The sequence below is a fragment of the Lacerta agilis genome, chromosome 5 (assembly GCF_009819535.1).
Source record: "Lacerta agilis isolate rLacAgi1 chromosome 5, rLacAgi1.pri, whole genome shotgun sequence".
Taxonomy (NCBI): domain Eukaryota; kingdom Metazoa; phylum Chordata; class Lepidosauria; order Squamata; family Lacertidae; genus Lacerta; species Lacerta agilis.
The window spans coordinates 76,846,683-76,864,844 of record NC_046316.1 but is presented as its reverse complement, the minus strand read 5'-3'; the positions used below and the strand labels follow the sequence as shown (position 1 = coordinate 76,864,844).

Genomic DNA, 18,162 nt, shown 5'->3' with positions numbered 1-18,162 from the left:
GTTATCCAACCATTTAAATCACTTTGGTGTTTATAAGAGATGGCTGTAGGAAGAGGAAACACTGGAAGTAAAAGTTAATGAAAAATGAAAAATCACTCATTTACATGATCTAGTTAAAAGGCACTTATTGAGGCATGCAATTCCCAATCTGATTAGTTTTCATGTGTGTAAACATTGTTTTTTTAAGTAACAATGTATGAAACTTCACATTGGAGAACATACTCTAGGTTGATCCATATCATATAAGGTTCTCTTGGGGCAAATTTTGCCAAGAGTGTGTTTGGTGAGTTGAGGGTTTCTTTGTGTGTGACAGGAAGACTTAGGAATGCTCAGAGATGGTCCAATGCCCATTTCTGCCTGAGGTGCAATGCCAAAGCCTCTCTTGCTGCTCAAGTCAAGATGCATATTATGGAAGTATGGCCAACTTATTTTGACACCTCAGGCAGAAAATGCCATAAGCATTCCTTCTCGTCCCTGGCGGCAAAGATATTAAATAAATAGCAACATGCTGCACTTTCATGACACTTATAACCAGCTGGTTAAAGCAGCTAACTCACTCCATTTATTGACTGTTATGGCCCTGGGTAATAAAGTGTTACAATTCCCAGTGTGATTTAACAAATTGTTGTTGCTGTTGTTATTTTACATCCCACCTTTTTCCCTGACAGGGACACAATGCAGGTTACAGATAAAATAACACCAGCAGCTAAAAACATAGAAATAATAATAATAATAATAATAATAATATAATAATAATAATAATAATAATAAAAAAGACAATTAAACATAGGTCTGTTGGAACAAGATGGTCTTCACCTGCTGGCAGAAGAGCAACAAGGATACAGCCTGCCTAACTTCTCTCTTCTGAGGGAACTTGTAGCTCTTTGAGGGGAATAGAAGTCTCCTAGCAAGTCTGAGCACCTGTAATGTATTATAGTTCCCAGGATTCTTTGGTGGAAGCCATGACGGTTTGAAGGGGTATGATAAAGAGGTAAATGTGTTAGTGCAGATGGGGCCCAGGCTGGGTTAACTTCCAAGGTGTTCGGATTACATAGTCAGTACAAAGTGTCCCCAGCTACCCAAGATGTGTGCCACATAGACTATGTTGGTTTTAAGACTATCAATTTCAGTGAAGATCCCTCAGATTCATGTCAGGGGAAGCGAGAAGGGAGCAGAGGCCTCAACTGTCTAGGCCACAGCTGTTCTTAAACAACTGCCAATACATCACACCGCCTGAGGCTGAGAACTCCTGGCTTGCCCGAGACAACTCATTACTTCTCATTTGTGGTGATGGGCCTGTCTCTCACCTCTCTTCCAATTATTTCAGTGGCAGTGAACCAAGGCAAATAAAGAGGAGCGAATGACTGCCGGCTTCGCTGTGCTACACATTTGAAGTGCATGGCTGCTGAACACAAGGGCACAAGGTTAAATAAGCTCCCACAGGTTTAAAATGGTTGTCCAGGAACACCGTCGAAGGGCTTGTTGCCTTTTCTCCACTCTCGACTCAGGACTAAAATGGAAATGATTGCAAGAAATCACAGTTTGCATTTGAGCTAAATGAGGGGAAATGGTACTTGTGGTAGGGTTTTCCGAGGTTAAGTTCTGAAAAAACAAAACCCCGGTTCATATGGTACCTGAGGTGTTTGCATGGCAGAGGAGCTGTGAACCTGTCCCTTACTGTGCAGATGATAGCATGCATGTACCATGATCTCCGCACCACTAACCACACAGAATCCCCAGCTGCACTATTTCCCCAATTTTCTGAAAATGAAACTGCATGTTCACGTGAAGCGATGCATAAACACATGCTGCTCCTGCACTCTCCGTTGTGGCAGATGTTCTTGGAAGATGCACTGTCCTCCACTATTTGCCTGGTGCTACCCTATCTGAGGAAACAGTTTGGAGAGAACCCATGCATCTGAGAGAAATGTCTACAAAAGAGACCCACCCGCACAAAATATTTATGACGGGAAGATCTCCTCTTCTTGGCATCATGGCTTTCCTTTCACCTCTCCCTCCAGTTTTGAAGAAACAAACAGACAAAGCACTGTGCGGACACCATGACTTTCTCAGCTGTGCGATGGAAGCAATTACCGTAAATGCATAACTGATGTTAGAAAAATTATTGTTGATTGACAAGACTGCCGTTAGGCAGTGTGACGCAGTCAACTCAGGCAGCTGACATTGGGTGTTATGAAAGGGAAGTAAAAATCATTAGTTCTGTACCATTATTATTGCATTTGTACTCCTTGTGGCATTTTCTCCCTCACGTCCCAAAATATAAAAATTGGGCAGCTTTGGCCACTATGCACCACCTTGATTTTTGGGGAGGGCCGGTGGTGAAAGAGCGGAGGCAATTTGCCGTTCTACTTCAGATGACAAAATATATTCTGTCCTGTATCTGAAGGACTCGGGGGGGGGGGGGAATTCAATCTTAGGACCACACTTGATGTGATGGTGGCAGTAGGGGGTGTCATTTAAGGGGGTGAAACTTAATTGTTGCAGTTCTATATGTATTAATTCTGTTATTTAGATTTCTTAACCTCCACCATGAAGCCACATCGTCACTATTCTAATTCTATGTGCTTTAATTATATTATTATTATTATTATTAACAATTTCTTAGCCTTCACCATGATGTTTGACGGTGGGTAACAAAATAGAATTCTAAAAGCAGTTTAAACAAATCAGTCTATAGTCCGGTCAATCTACAGAAAAAAAAGCTGGAACCTGGGCAAAATTGCAACATAAACGCTTTTAGTGGCATTTTTATGAGAATTGGGTGTAGAATAACATATTAAAAATTAGACAAAATTAAATGACAGGAACACTGTGAAATCGTGATTTCAAAATGGCCGACCTGCTGTATCAATTGTATTGTATTTCGATTAGTTTTCTAAACTTAATTGTTTGTATCCTATGTTTTTAAATTGTTGATATATTAGAAAATGTTGAAAACAGCCACATTCTTCTAGTTGCGGACAATATTGATCACAATATTCTTACACTGTTGGTGAGAACACATTCCATGGTATGGGGATGATAGCAGCAATAACCCCAGCAAAAACCTTTTCTCGTTGTATTCCAAGAAAGAATATGTTGAGCTGTGACTTAAAAGCTGCTGCATCTATCAACATTCATGAATATCGATTTGCATCCTTAAGTTTAAAATATTGCCTGATATCTATCCCACAAATGTCAAAGTAGATCTGCTGTGGAAACTGTCAAGGAACTTTGAACAACCAATGCCTGGCTGGTCTGGAATGATGCACTTAATACATAATAACCAAAACAACCAGAAAGTTGAGAAATCATCAGTACTTTTCCTACCTATCATTGATATGAAGCCCACTGAAATGGCTTGCATCCTGTCTACCTTAACATACCTACAAGATTTAGCTCTTAAGCACAATATACCAACTATCATAACATTTGATCAGCCACTCTTTTGGAAAGCATCACAAATAGTTCATTCATCATGTGATGGTAGTGCTCTCAAGGACATCATTCTATTGCTTGGTTCCTTTCATACTTTCATGAATCTTCTTGGGGCCATTGGTACACTCATGGCAGGATAGGGCCTTAAAGAAATCCTAGAAGAGATTTATGAGGAAAATACAGTAGTGCATATGTTAAATGGGAAATCAGTATCAAGAGCTTTTCGTGGACATTTGATTCTCGATTCATGCTTAAGTGCTGAAATAATGTCGCAGATAATTGAAGATCATTCAGAATTCCCCCACTAGTGTCCTGTAACAAAACTATAGAAGAAGTGGATTCTTCACAGACTATGATACACATAAGCTGTGCATTGGATGCAAAGAAGAGCGAACTGAAAGCAAACTCAGCAACAAGTAAACTATGGCTTAAGTATCAAAATATGGTTGATCTTTCTAGAAAACTCATCACAGCAGATAGAACTGGTTCATGGAAAATGCATATTGATGCCATACATCAGTGTCTACCCATTTTCGCAGCTGTGGGTCACCATAATTACTTGAAATCAGCATACCTATATTTGCAGAATATAATTCTGTTGCCAACAACAAATGCGACTGTATCTGCAATGTTTGAAAAAGGATTTCATGTGATACGCAGAAGTGAACGGTATTGGGCAGGATTGGGTTCTGACTTAGTAATCGAACAATGTCTGATGCGCTCTCTTAAAACTACAGGGGGTTTGACCAGAGGAAGTGGATTGACTGGCGTTCAGAGAGCAGTTTGGTCTTTATCATTGTCTGTATCTATGAGTATAATCTAGCTATGTAGGAGTTTACCAATGTGTCATATTCATCAAGTGAACAGCACAAGGAACTATCTAGTGCAAGGCTGATTAGAGACAAAAGTGATTCACAACTGGTATTGAGCAAGTTGCAAGCATTCTCGCCATTTACACTTCAGTCAAGTCTGCGTAATATTGTAACAGGTGTAACTGCAGATTTGGCAAATGTTAATGTGCATGAATTGCAAGAAGTTGGTAAGGTCATTGTAGCTAAACTTATTGACCAAGAAGTTTTTGCATATAAATGTAAGCGTTCTGACAAAGTTAAAACATTAGCGTTCTCTGCTGCACTGAAAATTCCTGGAGATGATGAAAGAACGATTGACCCAGCATTGCTGTTTCAAAGGCTATTGGACATTGTTAACACAGGCGAACTAAATTTTGAAGAAGTGCTGCAGTATGAATTGTGCTCATACCCACCTTCATTGTTCAAATCATGCTCTATACCCAGGAAGGCTGACAAGCCACAGATAGTACATGTTATCAAAAAATATGTCATGCAGAAACAGAATAGTTGTAGTACCGAATACGTTCCAATAAGTGATCAATTCGTGTTAGATGGTGGTACGCTGCTGCATTGCCTTAAATGGAAGAAGCATGAAATGTATGATAACATTTGTTGTTGTTCAGTCGTTCAGTCATGTCCGACTCTTCGTGACCCCATGGACCAGAGCACGCCAGGCACCCCTATCCTCCACTGCCTCCCGCAGTTTGGTCAGACTCATGTTGGTAGCTGTGAGAACACTGTCCAACCATCTCATCCTCTGTCGTCCCCTTCTCCTTGTGCCCTCCATCTTTCCCAACATCAGGGTCTTTTCTAGGGAGTCTTCTCTTTTCATGAGGTGGCCAAAGTACTGGAGCCTCAACTTCAGGATCTGTCCTTCCAGTGAGCACTCAGGGCTGATTTCTTTAAGGATGGATATGTTTGATCTTCTTGCAGTCCATGGGACTCTCAAGAGTCTCCTCCAGCACCAAAAGCATTAATTCTTCGGTGATCAGCCTTCTTTATGGTCCAGCTCTCACTTACATACATTACTACTGGGAAAACCATAGCTTTAACTATACGGACCTTTGTCGGCAAGGTGATGTCTCTGCTTTTTAAGATGCTGTCTATGCTCCATGGACAAAGACAACAGGTATGATGACATACCATGTTCTTATGCGAATTTTACAACTCGTCATTATGGGAAAGCTATTATTGTCTTTGACAGCTATGAAAACATCCCATCCATTAAAGATATGACTCACAAATGTTGGAAATCTATGTTCTCTAGCCCTGAAGTACACTTCTCTCCGCAAACTAAATTCATATTAAATCTGCAACAAAATTCCATAGTTTTTGATCATATTACCAGATAATGGAATGGTCATGCCACAAAGAGGGTTTACGACCTAATGACTGGGGTTGGATGATAAAGGAGGAAAACCAGCTTCACCCTGTGATGTCAGACATGGCCCCTGCACCTGAAAGTCTTTTGAAAGTTATCCACTGTAACTGCAGCACTGGTTGTTGTACATTCCGTTGCACGTGCAAAAAAAATAGTTTTCCATGTTCAACAGCTTGTGGTCAGTGCCAGACCATTGGTTGTGAAAATGTGTTGTTGATTGAACATTGTTCTGATATAGAAGATGATATGGATGACTGATGTCTGCTTTTGTTATTTGTGATACATAATAAAAGTTCTGTTTCAAGCGCCTTATTGTGACCTTGTTTCAATGTACCATTGCTTTCACTTTGTTGTTTTTAGCAAACATTAAAATACAGAAATTATGTAGCCTAATAACTAGATCAATGACAACTTTGTATTATTTTCCCTGACGTTTGGTAACAACAATTAAAAAACATAGGATACACACAATTAAGTTTAGAAAACTAATCGAAATACAATACAATTGATACAGCAGGTCGGCCATTTTGAAATCACGATTTCACAGTGTTCCTGTCATTTAATTTTGTCTAATTTTTTATATGTTATTCTACACCCAATTCTCATAAAAATGCCATTAATAGCGTTTATGTTGCAATTTTGCCCAGGTCATTTTGTATATTGACCGGACTACTAGAGAATACTCAATGTAACACGCCATCGACTCTACTTTGCACCTTAATTTTTGCAACATAATTTGACAAAAAAGTATTATATTCAAGTAAATACGGTTGTTTGGGTTTAGTCAGAGCTAGAGGAGGTTGGGGCCCATTTTTAACCACAAAAGGGAGCATGGGTGAGAGTAATAGATGCTAACTTCCGTGCAATCTTTCACGCCAGTCAACCTTGGTTTATGTTAGCCATAGCTTGTTACATGCAAAGCAGGTGTAACATATTTCTACAAAGCAACTTTTACTTGTTTATTAAAAAAGCTTGTTTGCTGTCACACTTTGCATCTTCCAGATGCTCCATCCTCCAAATACATATACACATACAAATTTTAATTAATTAAATTTTTTTTTTGGGGGGGGAGGGAAGCCAAGCCTATGCCCTATCTTAGAGAAAGCAGCTAAAAAACTGGCACCTTCAAAGCCAAAATTTCTACTTCACTCTGTGAAGCATAGGGATTGGAGGGTAAAATGGCTTCAGCTTTTTTAAAAAAATGATCTTTTTTGGTTTTACAGATTTTACAAATTTCATCATCATAATACATAATACATACCTTATTTCTTTTAACCTTAATACTTTAACTCTAAACGAGTTCGTACTTACCTCCCTCCTTCTTCTGGTTTCTCTATATTTTCTTCATATTTACGCATTTGTCATGTTTACATTCCATGTGTACTTAATACTATGAAATAATACTATTCAAATTTTCATTAAATGTACATCCTTCAATTGTTGTAATATATTTGTTCAGTGTTCTTAAATCCAAAACGAATGATTTTTTTAAATAAACATTATGAGGTCTATTTCAGTCTCGCAAGTGTCTTTGTAAGTAGTTCTTTTCTATGTATGTTGTAAATTTCATCCAGTCTCTTTGGAATGCTTCGTCGCCCTGTTCTCTGATTTTTCCAGTCAATTTTGCTATTTCTGCCTATTCCATGAGTTTCCGCTGCCATTCTTCAACTGTGGGTATTTGATATTGCTTCCATTTCTGTGCGAGTAGTATTATCGCCACGGTAGTAGCATAAAGGAACAGTTTCTGGTCACTCTTTATTATATCATCTCCAACCATACCTAGCAAGAATGCCTCTGGGTTGTTTTTTGGGGGGGAAAGTGTATCTAAAAATCTTTAAAAACTCATTATATCTATTTCCCCAGAAAGTTTTAACTATTTCACATAACCACCACATGTGGAAAAAGTTTCCTGCCTTCGATTCACATTTCCAACAGTTCTTATTTTTCGTTCTACACATCTTGGCTAGCCTGGCTGGGGTAAGATACCACCTATACATCATTTTTAATATTTTCCTTCAGGGTCACACAAGCGGTAAATTTTAATCCTATGTTCCATAGCTTTAACCATTTATCAGATTCAATATTATAACCTATGTCAATTACCCACTTAGTCATGACCTCTTTAATTTCTTCATCCTTTGTATGCCTTCAGCTTCATTTTGGCTTAGAGCAGGGATAGGGAACCGAAGGACCTCCAGGTGTCGTTGGTTCTATTATCAGCTCCAGGCAGCATGGCCAATGGACAGGGATGGTGGGAATAATATTCCAACAACGGCTGGAGAGTCTTAGGTTCCCAGTTCCTAACTTAGATGTATTTATATGCATATTTATAAACATATATTGTTGTGCATTCGGCACATATTAAGTTGTATATTATTGCTATTGCACGTTTATTGATGCAGCTCCACCTACTGGCCAGAAAGAATGTTGCAACGGATGGCAGTTGCTGGCAGTTGCGTAGGAGGGGAGGGAGGTTCCATTGGGTGAGAGAGCCTGAGGGATTTCTGTTACATGTTTTCCACTGATGGTAGCGCATTGTTGTTTTACCCTATCTTTGTCTTTTAAATAAAGTTAGATTGCTGAAACAGTCTCTTTTATAAAGGGCAGAGGGGTTTGCCTGCCTGTCAAGCTACATGTGTCACCAGACAGTGTAGTGGGGACAGAACATATATCTTTAGCCATTGTTTTAACTGCTTGCTGCGGCCTCTTTAAAACCAATTGTCGTGTTTCACCCCTAAAGGTTCTCCAAGGGTTAACTTGGCAGGGAGGAGATTGACCAATGGGAGCTCTCCAGGCAATTAGAGTGTGGAAGGATGGCAGTTAGAGAGGACAGAAAAGGCAGTTAGAGGTTGGAAGTTGGGCAGTTGAGTCAGAGTTAGAGGGGGATAGAGAGAGGGAGATAGAGCTAATGAGCAGAGCTAGAGCAGGTTAAATAATTAAAAGGAGGCATTAGGGATAGTTTTTGGAATACTAGGTAGAGAGTCGAAATATACTTATCTGAATAACCATACAGTTATATTAAACGTTTTACCAAGTCATTTGAAACCATTACGCTTTGTACAAACAATAAAGAAACATGTTTTATTTTTACCACAATCTGAATCTGAAGTGAGTTATTCATTGCCAGAGTGGATACTGGCTGGTGGCAGCGGATATACCATATGTCGTTGGGGCAGTTACCAATAGACCGTTAAACGTCCGGGGGTGCTGCCCAGGTCTGAGAGAGTGACCGCGACACCAATTCATTCCTTTAGGCCCAGTAATCTGGTTACAGTTCAGAAGAGCGTGCATGGGAAGGAAGAGAGGTGTCATTACATGGCTACCCCTGCAAGCAATTAATCTTGCACAACAAATCACTGTGGAATGGCTTAGTACAGTTTCTCAGAGCAGCACTGGGCATTGTGCCATTCAAATAGGTGGTTTATTCACCCTCTGTTTAATAAATACATACACCCACCTCTCAAATTTCATTTATTGTGTGTCATTTTGAGTTGTGTTTTAGTTATTAGCCTACATCTGTTTTTGTTTTTTTCCGGGGGCAGAAGTAGGATTTGGTTGCTGAAAATAAATAACAGGTAAGTTATAATGCACAATGGCACTCTTGCATCAAGTGCATGGCTTGTTAACAGGGAAAAGCTGCATTTCTGATAAGCATCAGAATACTCTTTACACTGGGCTCACTTTTATCATTTTGTTGGTCTCTTAAAACCCAAGAAAAATATTTGCAAGCTAATGTGCTTTAGTAAGGATTAAGCTGTTGATAAAAGTTAAGGACACAATCCGCTCTAGTGACTCCCCGTAGGTGTGGGTAAGCTTTGGCACTCCACATGCTGTTGGAATACAACTCCCATCAGCCCCAGCAAGTACAGCTCTTTTTGTGAGTCGGGGAATAAAATATATTTATTTAAAAAGGATTTACACACCACCTTTCTTAGTGCTATTCACTCAACATGGCTTACACAATTCACACAATAACAGGGGTCAGCAAACTTTTTCAGCAGGGGGCCAGTCCACTGTCCCTCAGACCTTGTGGGGGGCCGGACTATATTTTGGAAAAAAAAGATGTCTATGTCCCACAAATAACCCAGAGATGCATTTTAAATAAAATAACACATTCTGCTCATGTAAAAACACGCTGATTCCCAGACCGTCCGCGGGCCGGATTTAGAAGGCGACTGGGCCGGATCCAGTCCCCGGGCCTTAGTTTGCCTACCCATGATACAGAACATAAAAACACAAACTAATTTCTACAGTCAGACCCCTATTAATAGCCTAGCAGTAATAAAAGCACACCCAGCCCATTATTATGAATTCAACAACAAAAAATCTGCCCTCCTGGTGAGACAAGTAGACCCAAAGCAAGCAAAACAAGTGATGCACTCTTAAAATGCAAAAGGTGGGAAAAAAATTAACAAAAATAAATTCTGGAGGAATTTATATTTTTCTAAAAATACAAAACTCTATGAGTCTGAACCATTGGATACTCAAATCTCCAGAGTTCCTAGAAAGGATTAAAACCCCAAAATTTAACCACTCACCAGGTTCAATCCTAGTTCAATCCAAAATGGAATCAAAAATATAAAAGTCCACCACAAAGCACATGGCCCCAACCGATTCATTAGTTTTTTTAATATAAAAAATTCAGAATCCCACCTTTTCTTCTGAAATTGTTTCTTGACATATAGAATAGAGGCCAAATTCCTGAAACTTGGCATAGCTCAGTTATCAGTTTGACCCAAACCATAGAAAGATCGCCAACAAGTTGAATCATATAAACCCCTCTCACAAGATTGATATGATCTGTGCAAGATGGTTTGATTGGTATTCAAACATGGGTGACTTACCTGCACGGCTTCCTGGTGTTAATGGACTCCAGCTTCCAAAATCCCTCGTCATTGGCCATGTTGGCTGGAGCTGATGGGAGTCCACTAACACCTGGAGGGCCATAGGTAACCTACCCCTGTATTAAAGGGACAGACTAAAAATACCTTTCCAGTACGGTGTGATATTTAGTACTCGGGATAATTACCTCCTTTCTCAAACTGCACTCAATCCCACACAGAGATGTTACTTTCAAGAACAGACAGTTGTGGTTTTCACTTATGCCAATAAGGTGGTCATCTTAAAACAGGAAATGGGGAACCTGACACCACACACACCTCAACACTGTTGGACTCCAACTCCCATTAGCCCCAGCAAGCAGGGCCAGTGGTCATGAATGATGGGAATTGTAGTCAAGCAACACTTGGGAGAGTTACAGAACATGTAAGAACATTTAAATAGTGCCGCCGTGCTCATTCACACCAAAGAGCAGTTTAGTCCAGCATCTCTATTTCCAGTATCGTCAAAATACTCTGGGAGCTACTGCAAGTTCATCAGAACACCTGATAAATAGGGCCAAATCAATGACTTTTTAATCACACGATTTCAGTGGTTGTCCCCCCCCCCCCCGCAATGTAAATATGTAGCTATGGAGAGGACAGAGCAGCATCAGATCGTAGGAGGGGAGGTTTAACCTCTGCAGCAGTCCTGATGAAGTTCACTCCCCAGTCAACTATTGGTATGAAGAAGCCACCATTTAAAACTCTACTGGTGCGCATGGTTTCAAGTATGCAAATATCAGTATGAAATTGAGAAATGTAATGGGCAGGGCTGGCATGTGTGCCCCCTACAATTGTTCTTCTGACTACCCGGATAGAGTTTTTCTCAGTATTCATAATGTTTTCTGTGCTCGTGATTTTAGCAGCAATATTTTTTATTACACAAATCTACCTTCCTCTCTTACTTACCAAACTATAAAAGTAAACTATTCCTGCAGTGCATTCAAAGATTTGAGTTTCCCTTTTCAGAAGAAGAAGAAGAAAAGATGGGTTGATTTTAATAAAGAAACAAATGTGTGAAAATTTAATGCTACCCATATTCAAAGTCAGGTTGGTGAATACTTTGAGGAGACACAAAGAGAATGGCATTGCCTCTTGTCGTCATCAACACTTCAGCTACTCTAACTTGACTCCAGTTTTTGGCATGTTATGTTTCTGACACTTTCCAATTTGGACTTCCCACTCAAGAGATTGGGTTTACATCAAAGCCGGAGATACAGAATCCCCTTTTAAAGACAAAACCCCGACTTTAAGAAGCAGAAGGAAGAAATTAACTGCTAAAGGCAGCCAGATATTCCTGCAATCGTAACAACTAATTTAGCTTGGCGAACACTGTGCTAGCCCTGCTCTATACTGTGCAAATCTATGGAGACCATTTCCAAATGGTGCTTTTCCTAACTGATATAAAGCCTCTTTTCCTCTAACCCTACTATTCCCTTGTATTGAAAATTAGAACTTTATGTTTCCTTACTTAACCCATGTCTTCCTTAAGCAGTTTCAGGCCTGGTCTACACATGAGCATAAGCCGTGGTGGATCTAATCTATGGGTTGAAGAGTCCTATATCAGCCCAAGGGCCATACTCTCCTATAGACAACCTTCTAGGAGGCTGTGTTCAGTTCCTGAACCAAAGGCTCTTCACTCTTGATATATCTAGTCCAGCATCCTTATTTCCCACACTGGTCCACTAGGTGGCTCTGGTAAGCTCACACACTAAACAATGAAAGCCTTCTCTGGTTGCTCTGGCAACTGAGAACTCAAAGACACACAGGCCACATCCTCACTATGCATTTAAAGCACTACCATGCCACTTTTAACAGTCCTGGCTTCCCCTGGGAAAAAACAACAACCTTGGAGTTGCAGCTTGTTAAGAGTGCTGAGTTGTTAGAGGAGACCCCTGTTCTCCTCAAGAGAGCTACAATTCCCCAAATGGTTCGACAATCAACCTGTCTTTGCAGGGGACTGAAGAGAACGTAAAGCTGTGTGAGGGGAATAGGAGTATCCTGGGCTGTAAGCCACCCAGCGTGGCTGGGGAAACCCAGCCAGGTGGGCGGGGTAGAATCATTAATTATAATTATAGACAAAGTACAGTTACCAGGATTCTTAGGTGAAAGCCATGACTGTCAAAAGTGGCACCGCAGTGCTTTAAATGCAGAGAGAGGATGCTCCACCTTTCACCCCCCCTCCAGGATGCTTATCACCTAGGGGCCCAACAGTCTCTCACACTGGGTACCCTAAGGAGTGCAATTAGTCCTATGCATGGTCAAACAAGCCCACATGCATCTGTCCCACTTCCCAATCCCATGCAACAATGTGACGCCAGCAATATTTTAGCAAAAAAAGAGAGTAAAGGATGGAGCCCTCCCCCTCATTCCATCCCAGTGGGGTTGGCCTTCCAGCAGCAGCCCGGTTGGCTACAGTTGTCGTTCCTTTGGCTGTAGGGGCTGTCAACTGGCTGCTGTAGATGTGACTGTTGCTTTAAGGACCTCTATCAGTGAATATTGGTCAGATGGCTAGAGCCTGGGAAGTTAGTTCAATGCAGCCTGGGTGAGACCTGTTGACTCTGGCTAGGCTGGTTATTGATTAAAGCAACGTAATATCGCTTCTGCAATTGTTTCCTGACCTGAAAGGTGCTGCAGTGGCTGCTCAGCCCCAGGTGTAACCAAGTCATAAATCAAAACTGCTGCTTTTGCCTCAATCTCTGGCAGTCTCAGTGGAAGTTCAGCTAGATGGTACAGTAAAGCAAAAGGCTTTGCTGGTGGATGATCAGGATGTGTGCTGGTTGGTTGGTTGGGGAGGAAGGTGTTTCCAATTTCCCATCACCTTTTCCCATCCTCCCACTGGCAGCCACAGAAGTCCCACAACACAAGCAGCAATTTGGGAAAAAAACTGCAACGTGATCTAGGCCCTATGCACCATAACAGCATTTAAAAAAAAGAAAGGCTTAGAACATTTTATTTTCCAGCTTTCTCAAGGTGATTTTCTTCATAGCACAAATAACAGAACAAAAGCAAGAACCTAGAGGAGCGTCTTTTTTCTTTTCTTATTTCACATTACAATTAGTAAATAGGGATGCTCGGGAAAATAGAGGTTAGCCCAACTTCAGTTCCCGTGAGCCCCAACCAACATGGTCAGTGAGCAACATCTTGAGGGGCTCAGGTTCCCCATCACTGGCAAATGTAGTTGCTGCTTCCATTGAAGTGAATGGGAGAGATGCATCGTAGCTGGGTTTTGAATTTGCGAAGAAGGACAAGACTCGCAAAGAGGTTGTAGCTCGTATTAAAATGCACGATGATAGCAAGTGCAATCTCAGCACACAGAGAGAGAGAAGTAATCAATTCCCATATCAAGTGTGTTAGAGTTTAATTCAAGTTTATGTATACAGTTGAGGTGTCATTTTCATTTTTCAGCCCACACAGTATTTTTTGTTAACTTTAAACCTTACCTTTGTGCCTGCCTTCAAGTGAATCTACAATAACTTATCTGTGTTCTAAGTGAATAGTATTTTTAAATATATATATATATATATGAAGAGAGACTTTTCATATTATATATATCTCTATATAATCTGAAATGAGAAAAATAGGAATTTCACATGTACTTCAATGAATATATTACAGGTGAATTACTATGTTGTCCCACTAGTCAACAAAAAGACATATCATATGAAAGAAATTTTTAATTTTTATTTTACATATTTATACATAAAACTTTCAAGATAACTCTTTCAACTCAACTGCATATTAATAGCACATCTAAAAATGAATGTCAGGTAGTCAACATTCACAAAATGTTGAAAACTGATTAAAATATACATATTACTGAAAGCTACAACTTCACTACGAGGCAGGCATGTATGTTTTCTCTCTCACTTGTATAGCACCGTCAAAATTACAGTCTCATTTGTTTAAAACTACGCTGAAAAACAATAAAAAGTAGCCAATGGTAAAATACTGCTTTAACTTAAAGGTCTCTCTAAGTAAACAAAAATAAAAGTTAAAACTACCCTCTCTCTTCTTTTTTCCTCTTCATGTTTGCAATGTTTATTAAGTACTGTACATTTTGTTCTACAATAAGATTATTGAACTGTCCGATATTTAGTGGCACAAGTAAAAAATAAAATAAACCCAACAGCAAATAAATTAAAAAGCATAGGCCAACCACTGGACATAAAGCTTCAGACATTGGGAACAATTCGCCAAGCACAGTCGCTGTGCATCCACCATTAGTTTCAAGGAAGGGTTCGTGCGGGGGGTTCCTGGTGCTTGGCAGATTGCGCCCAGAATCAATGACTAACACTGATTTTTCTTGTGTGCCACCCGTGGAGCATCAGCGTTGGTACAACCACAGAAGCAAAACGTTTCAGCTTGTTTCTTCAGTCTGATGGCTCCCGGTTTTATTTTGCTGGCATCTTCTCTGCCATGTGCTTCTGCTGACTTTCAGCGTGTCTGAAGGGAAATGGGAAAAAAGAATAATATTACGTAGATGCAATAAATGAAGATTTTATTTTTATTTTTTATTGGAAAAACTTAAAGGCTGCAGAGAAGCAAGGAAGTACAGCGATTGCTGAAAAGATTGCTTAAAGGGATGCGTTAGAACGGAAACTGTAGGTTGCAATAATACTGAAAGGAAGTTTTATTTGGGGAGCAAGGGGAAAAGGAGGATAGCTTCACCTCCTTCCTATGGATAGGAAACTTATTTGTCTTAACACAATCCAAGGATGTAACAAGATGACCCCTAGGTTCCTACTGTAGCAACGTTTCAAGATATAAAGAACTAAAAACAACTCACCTCTCAACAAACTGCCAACCATGTGGCCCACACAGAGGGTATCTGAATGGCTAATTAAATATGTAAATGATTCCAGTAACTAGAAATGCACACTGCTTCCAACATGAGAAAGTAGTTTTGTAACACCCTTCCCCAACCTGGTACCCTCCAGAAGCTCTGGACTACAACTTCCATAAGCCCCAGACAGTCCCCACAGGTGCACATTGTGGACCCAATAGAAGCCAGAGGCCATGCTTTCTATTCATTAAAACAGACTCGTACTTCAAAGTTTCTGGGGACCAGAAGGCTGTTTTAGAAGAACAAGGGAAAGAAAAGAATGCCAGGGTTGCGTAGCAGAGAGTTAGACCAGGAAGATACAAGTTTAGATAGACATGCATCCACAAAGCTCATTGGGTGATGCTGGGGGCAATCACCATCTTTTCAACTTAACCAACTGGTCGGAGATGCTGAGATGGTAAAACTGAGTTGGGGGAGACAGAAACATCATGCACCCTGAACCCAAACTCTTGATTATTTTCATCTGCAATTTGGTATTCAAATTAGAGACCATCCAAGAATATATAGAACCATCTCTCTGTAGATTTAGCAAGATCTGTTCAGTCTTTGTATCCATAAAACACCCATAAAACCTTTCTCTCTCTCTTTTTAGTTTCTTCTGCTTAAACAGTTCACACTTCAACTATGCAATGAGGCATTGTTTCTACACTTCCTGTTGCTGATCTCTTTTCGCCCAGAGACAAGCGGTTTGGGGGGGAAAAACACCCCATCACTGGCACACATCCCCTGAACTTTTGGTTGCTGCCTTCGTGTTTGTCCCTTCTCCTCCCCTAACAATAGGTCATAAAGCAGCAAGTGAAAATTACCAACACTGCGTATGGTAGTGGCAGCGTCTTCTTTTTTGCAAGGCACAGGTGCTCTCAAATCTGAGCTACCTGTTTGCTCATGGGGGGGTAAAAACACCAACAACCTTCCTTTTCTCTGGAGGTGAGCAACAGGCAGAGTACAGGCATTGCTGTATTACAAGGTGAAGCAGCAAAACCACTCTGCTGTCTTTTGGTTTGCAGCAAGAACATGTAGGCACATACTATAGTGAGCACACCGACCTTTTCCTCTATGCAGAAGTCCTCTGGTAGAGGTCAATGAAGACTTGCTCACCAGATTATAGTGGGGGAGGGTGGTGGGGAAGGATAATGCCATGCCGAAAGACAGACACATAACGGCATGCGAAAACACACAAACATACACACTAACTCTTCCCTGGTCTTTGTGTAAAGCGGATGAGATTCTGCCTGTCTTCAAAGTTTTCTAAGCTGCAAAGCAGAGAAAATTTAACGAAGTCAAGTGCTGAGGGTGTGTTTGTGTGTGTGTGTGAGAGAGAAAGACAGAGTGCTAATGGTGGGCAATTATTATTATTATTATCATCATTTGCTGTGGACAGACACACTCTAATATTTTCAAAGTTGCTTGCAGATCAGAATGCAACTCCCATTTAGATTACTCAAGTCTCCAGATTTTGGATGGTACCCTAAGAATCATCTTGTCCAACCCCCTGCAATGGAGGAATATGCAGCTGTCCCATATGGGGATCGAACCTGCAACCTTGGCATCATCAGCACCATGCTCTAACCAACTGAGCTATCCAGATATATGCATGTTCCACGGAGTTGCAGAGGTTTCAGTGCAGTGGAATAGTTGGAAAATACCACAAAGCAGGAAACTGTAAGAGAGTCGATTTAGCATTTTTTGGCTGCTGAACCTTCTTTAACCAGCCAATCCGAGAAATGTGAAAATAACCTGGAACAGAGGGTGACAGAGGATAGATAGAAGGGGAGAACATACAAGGTATGTACTGAATAAGAAAAGGTCTGGATTAAAGGGGTCTGGGAAAGTTGAGGCGTTACTGTATTTTACCTTGTCGGCAGCAATGGTGCTAAATTACCATGGTACTGATAGGGGCCCGCACTGTAAAAGAAATATTACAGGGGGGGGGGGAAGAATAGTTGGGTTTGCTTTGGTTCAATTAAGTCTCATCTCTGCCTGCAGGTGGCAAACAGGTTTCTTCCCTTTAAGATTAAAAACCAGCACAGGATTTGACTGAAAGGCCACAGCAAGAGCACAAGTAGCTATACAGTATATTCAGACAGTTGGTAAGACGCTATGAATCAAACCAGAGAAGAGTAACTTCATCCACCTGATAGTCTACACGGCTGCTTTCACTACAGAGGATGCAGCTGTGAACTGCACTCCCTGCATCTACTGTAATTTTTGCAACAGGCTCCACTCTTCGACAAGACAATTGAAACCACTTCTGGACAAAATGAAAGCATGGTTGCTAGCCACTGACACTATCATTGGCCTTTTCCTTGGAACTGCCAGGACCAAAGGTCAATGCACACCCAGATTTTGCCTTTTGGAGTCTTCCCAGGTCTTGAAATCATGTCTAAAGTCACTCTGGTTGATTCTGCCCGCTAGAGGGCTTGGTAGCCGGACTGAATATGTAAGGACAGCTTTAAGTACAGAGGGGCAAGCTGTTAATAGGGCACATTGTCTACCCAGTAAAGTAAGGAGTGAGAAAGGATCATTGCAAGATCATTAAGAAAAGGTAATTTAGGAAGGGAAGGGAAAGTTAAGAATAGATGGCAGCTACATTATCAAATGGAGAAAATAGAAGCTGGGATTTCTAACTAAGAGGAGGCATCACAAAGGCAGATTCCAGAATAAAGGAAGTTTTTGTCTCTTTCTTTAGGACCACTCTCTTTGTCTGCCCAAACAAATTTACCAAGTTTTACATTTCCTAGCAGCAATAATTTCCCAAAATTAAAG

The 18,162-nt window shown here is 40.6% G+C and overlaps 1 protein-coding gene across 8 annotated transcripts in view; it reads right to left on the bottom strand.

Moving 5' to 3' along the window:
* Positions 1-13,894: 13,894 nt before the first annotated feature.
* The window catches only part of LOC117047418 (schwannomin-interacting protein 1), a 365,411-nt gene continuing 361,143 nt past the window's right edge, over positions 13,895-18,162 (bottom strand). For 6 of the 8 annotated variants that reach the window (XM_033150548.1, XM_033150551.1, XM_033150550.1 and 3 more), the window contains 2 exons: positions 17,251-17,301; positions 13,895-14,996 (listed from right to left, as the gene is read on the bottom strand). In XM_033150548.1, coding sequence (XP_033006439.1) covers positions 14,945-14,996; positions 17,251-17,301 — 103 coding nt within the window. In that variant the 3' untranslated portion in view covers positions 13,895-14,944. The remainder of the gene's footprint in view (positions 14,997-17,250; positions 17,302-18,162) is intronic. The other 2 variants (XM_033150549.1, XM_033150556.1) reach the window with 1 other exon arrangement.